We start from the raw sequence: 4,539 nt of genomic DNA on the forward strand, positions 1-4,539 counted from the left end.
AGACAACACTTTGGTCGCTGAGCTTTAAAAATGTAATGCCACCTCCAAAATTTCCAAGCTCATTTCGTCTTCTGACCGCATAAGCTAACGATCAGTTCGGCGTACGCTCAGTTGGACTAACGTGTATGAAGAGTAATTCTAAGTCAAACCAACGTCTAAACATCAAAATGCTAAAAAAAATATTTAAAAAAATCGACGCTGTGCCGGACCGAAAAATTTATCAGTACATTTGAGAAACGTGCCATCTGCCGTGTGTGGGATCTGGCCCGTCGAGACACTCCTGCTGGCCAGAGTCGCCTCGGCAGCCCGACGTGCCGTGGGGTGCGATAAGTTGCCTACTCACAGGGCGTCCCTCCTTACTCACCCTTAGGCTTCGGATCCCCTGCCAGGCGGAAGGACACGGTGATGTCTTCACCGTGGGCCACGGTGATGAGGGTGTCTGGTCGGGATAGGAAGATGGCCGGGTCGCCGTGGGCGCCCCCGCTGCCGTGCGTGACGACGTCCACCTTGGCCGAGGTATCCGCTGATCCGTGGGGGTTGACCGCCCGAACCGTGTACTGTCCAGCGTCCTTTGCGGTTGCTCCAGACACCATCAGTGTGTGAACGGACCCTAAATCAGAAACCACTTTACTTCCCTGTAAGCGCTTTGTGTGTGCAATAAATTTCACTGACGCTAAATACTTGAAACCTACCGTCCTCGAGTAATCTGTATCGAGGCGAACTTCTTGGCAGTGGATCGCTTCCGAGAAGCCACTCTAGACGCGGTCGTGGGTAACCTAAGAGACAATATCTTGTTTTTACCTCACTTCGGTTACCGCAGAACTACGTTACAATCGAGTGACTTACCCGTCACCTGCACCTGGAGAGCAAGTGTACCGCCTACGGGCACTTGACTGTCGACCAGTGAACTGGCGAACCTGGGCAGTCGGTTGTCCCGGATGTATGTTGACGAGCCAGGCACAGGAGATCGCGTCTGACTTTCATACTTATCTTTACCTAAAAGTGGAAAAGAATTGAGGATTCAGAGATGCATTATAATTTCGCCCAGGAAAGAAACTAAATTAATATCACAATGAACCAAAATTCAGTAATTGTTTTTTCGTACCTGTATAATTGATGGTGTGTGCCACGTGGTCTGTGGATACGAGATTGGCGGCCCTGCACGTGTAGCGGCCACTGTCCGAGGCCGGATCAGGTCCACGTATTATGAGCCTGCAGGTACCGTCAGAGAGCTGTTGCTGTTCGTAGCGGTCCGACACGCGGAGTGGTGACCCATTGAGCAGCCACGTTACTCGTGGCATAGGGTGGGCGCTCACGCGAGTCTCGAGCGTTAGCTCATCCACTGACGGACGGTACCACTCTGTGAGGGCAAACCGATTCGTTAGCATTAGGGAATTGGAACGGGGAGGGTCATACTGCTAACACACTTAAAATTTCCGTGTTGCCCGTCCTTGTTTTGCCAGCAAAGGTATTTACTTAAGTATTGTACCAGGTGACTGATTATCCCGCACACTTTTGAACTATGCAACCCGCCAGCACGGCTCCATCCGGGACTGCATACCCACCAGGCGCTGGGGACCGTCTCCAAGCGCCAGCGCGTCGCTCCGCCACTGTTGTTGCAGCCACCACCCTGGGGCGTTACAAAGGGGTTGTTCGTGGTTTTCCGGGGGTTCCCGCGAGGCTGCGTGGGTATCTCGACGACCCGCGTGGGTATCTTGAGGACCGGCGGGGGTAACTCGAGGACCCGCGAGGGTAGCACGTGGGTCCGTGGGCGAAACTCGCGGTCCGTGACTGCCGTCAGCTACCACCGCGGACCCGCGTGCTACCCTCGCGGACCCGCAAGCTACCCCCGCGCACCCGCGAGTCACCCCCGCGGACTCGCGGGGACCCTCTTGAAACCGTGAACAACCCCTTAGCAACGCTGCAACAACAGTGGCGGAGCGACGCGCTGGCGCTTGGAGCCGGTCCACAGCGCCTGGTGGGTATGCAGTCCCGGATGGAGCCGTGCGGGCGGGTTGCATAGTACAAAAGTGTGCGGGGTTGATCAGCGACTTGGTATGTTCGGGTATTTAGCGTAGTTTTGTGCCGGTGTGACCTGTCGGCATTCATTCTTCTGACCTACCTGATATCTGCCGTATAAACATGGGTGGCCGGGGTGCTGGGCTGCTGTCACCGAACACGGTGAGTGTGCAGCTGGTTGTGGCCTCGCCGTTCTTATCCCGCACCGAACACGAGTAAACCCCTGAGTCAGATACTTCGACGGTGGGAATCTCTAAAGTGCACAAGCCGTCTACCTCTTTGGTAACCACGCTGCAATCAGAAAACATAAAAATAACACCTTGCACGCCAGGCTTGAGAACCACGTGCTAATATCAATACTTACTTAGGTTGCGAGAACAGGGGGAAGCCGTCCTTGCACCACGTAACTCTTAGGTCAGGCGCACCGAGTACGCTGCAGGCCAGTCGGACTCGCGTTCCCTTCGAAACGGCCCGATCCGACAAGCGCGCGCAGAATGTGGGTCGAAGTCGTCGCTCCTGAAACAAGTTTGGGAAAATCAAACATATTTAGTGTCATGATGCGCGTTGTTTATTCGAGAGAAAAGTAAAACCAGCCAGTACCATTGCCCTGGACCGCCTCTCGTAGCCGTATGAATCAGCCGTGTGGAGGTCCTCGTAGCTGAGTCGGGAGTAACGCCCAGTCGTCGCTGACGAACTCCTGCCGCCGCGCATCGGAGATGGGGTCACAGACCTGGCTAGGGTGCGACTCTCCTCGTACAAGTACGAGGTGCTGGTCCTCCAGCGATCGCTCAACCCTCCTCGTAACGGAGATGGCGTGACGGACCTCGCTAGTCGTCGGCCTTCCTCGTACAGGTGCGCTGTGCCAAGCCTTAGGTCTTCTAGCGCCCGCTCAGTGCTCCTGCCCCGGCGGTCTAGCGCGGATGTAGACGACCACGTTGATCTGCTGAGCCCGAGGTAGGATGAGCCGATATCTGGTCGTCGAATCGGTGTGAAGCTGTAATAGTCCGGGGTTTTGCTGCGCCCCTTGCCGTACGGCATATCGTCGCGCGGTGGCCGGTACAGGTAGGACGAGGAGGATCTACTCCTACCGCGGCCAACATCGAACTCGTCTGTGCTCGATCTCAAGCTCGAAATAGTATCAGTAGTTCTGGTTCTGGTCATTGTATATCTTGGGGTGGAGAGTGATGTACTAATAGATGCCCTTAGTTTGCCTACGGTGCTGTCGTCACTTATGCCCCAAGCATGTTGACTTCTACGATCAGCTTCCTCCTTCATTAACCTGCTTGAAAGCTCATCAACACGTTTTTTGTCCTCTTGAATGCGTTTTTGCCGTTCCTCTAGTTGATCCATATCCCTACGGAACTTTTCTGCGTCTTCTTGGCGCTGTTTTCGCCTTCTGGCTGCATCCTCTTCGTATCGGGCAGACGAACGGCGCTCACTGTCTTCTTCCAGGTTCTTGCGGCTTCTTTGTAGCATGTTGGAAGTGAAGTCAACTCTGCGTGCTATGTCTTCTTCCATTGCAGCCCTAACGTCGCGTTGCGCTCTGTTCCCGTAATCACATGCAGCAACCGAAGTTTCACCAAGACTTCTTTTCAGTGCACTCTGAGTATCTAATCCATCAATGTTTGCTTGAATATCTGTAGCCCTCTTTCTATGAGACTCCAAAGAAGACGACTCTTCTACTGCCTTCTTTTGAGCCTCCAGTTTCCCAGCGTCCTCTTTCTGCGGCGTTTTCTTGTCTGTTGCTTCCTTTTGTATCTTAAGCTTTTCCTCCTCAGCCTTGGCCTCATCTTCGGACTTCTTTTTCTTTCGTGCATCCAATTGAGTCGCCTCATCTTGTTTCTTGTCAGCTGCGTCCTTTCCTTTCTTTAGCTTCGATTCCTTGGCCTTCTCTTCCGCCCTTTCTTTCTTTTGTGCTTCTAACTTCGCAGCCTCCTCCTCCCTTTTCGTCTTTTCAGCTGCTTCCAGTTCTTTCCTTTGCTTTTCCCCATCGGCCTTGGCTTTCTCCTCTGTCTCCTGCTTCTTCTTTGCTTCTAGCTTTGTGGCTTCCTCTTCTTTTTTCTTCTTTTCTGCTGCTTCCTTTTCTTTCTTTAGACTTTCCTCCTCGATCTTGGTCTTCTCGTCAGCCTCTTGTTTTTTCTGTGCTTCTACCTTTGCGGCCTCTTCTTCCTTTTTCCTTTTTTCTGTTGCTTCCCGCTCTTTCTTTAGCCTCTCTTCTTCGGCCTTGGCCTCATCCTCGGCCTTCTGTTTTTTCTGTGCTTCTAGCTGAGCGGCCTCCTCTTCCTTTTTCTTCTTTTCAGCTGCTTCCTTTTCTTTTTTTAGATTTTCCTCCTCGATCTTGGCTTTCTCGTCAGCCTCTTGTTTTTTCTGTGCTTCTAGCTTTGCGGCCTCTTCCTTTTTCTTCTTTTCTGCTGTTTCCTGTTCTTTTTTTATCTTTTCCTCCTTGGCCTTCTCTTCAGCCTTCTGTTTTTTCTGTGCTTCTAGCTGTGTGGCCTCCTCTTCCTTTTTCTTCTTTTCTGC

At 52.6% G+C, this 4,539-nt stretch overlaps 1 protein-coding gene across 1 annotated transcript; it reads right to left on the reverse strand.

The window, feature by feature from the left end:
* Positions 1 to 341: 341 nt before the first annotated feature.
* LOC113202404 (muscle M-line assembly protein unc-89) lies at positions 342 to 4,536 on the reverse strand (the record flags this gene model as incomplete). Its single annotated transcript, XM_052277041.1, has 7 exons — positions 342 to 610; positions 693 to 776; positions 847 to 996; positions 1,106 to 1,360; positions 2,123 to 2,310; positions 2,384 to 2,535; positions 2,620 to 4,536. Coding segments are annotated over 7 exons (3,000 nt in total), but the record flags the coding sequence as incomplete, so codon positions are not given.
* Between the last annotated feature and the right edge of the window lie 3 nt (positions 4,537 to 4,539).

The sequence above is a fragment of the Frankliniella occidentalis genome, unplaced genomic scaffold (assembly GCF_000697945.3).
Source record: "Frankliniella occidentalis isolate FOCC.00 unplaced genomic scaffold, Focc_3.1 Scaffold5532, whole genome shotgun sequence".
In the NCBI taxonomy this organism is placed as follows: domain Eukaryota; kingdom Metazoa; phylum Arthropoda; class Insecta; order Thysanoptera; family Thripidae; genus Frankliniella; species Frankliniella occidentalis.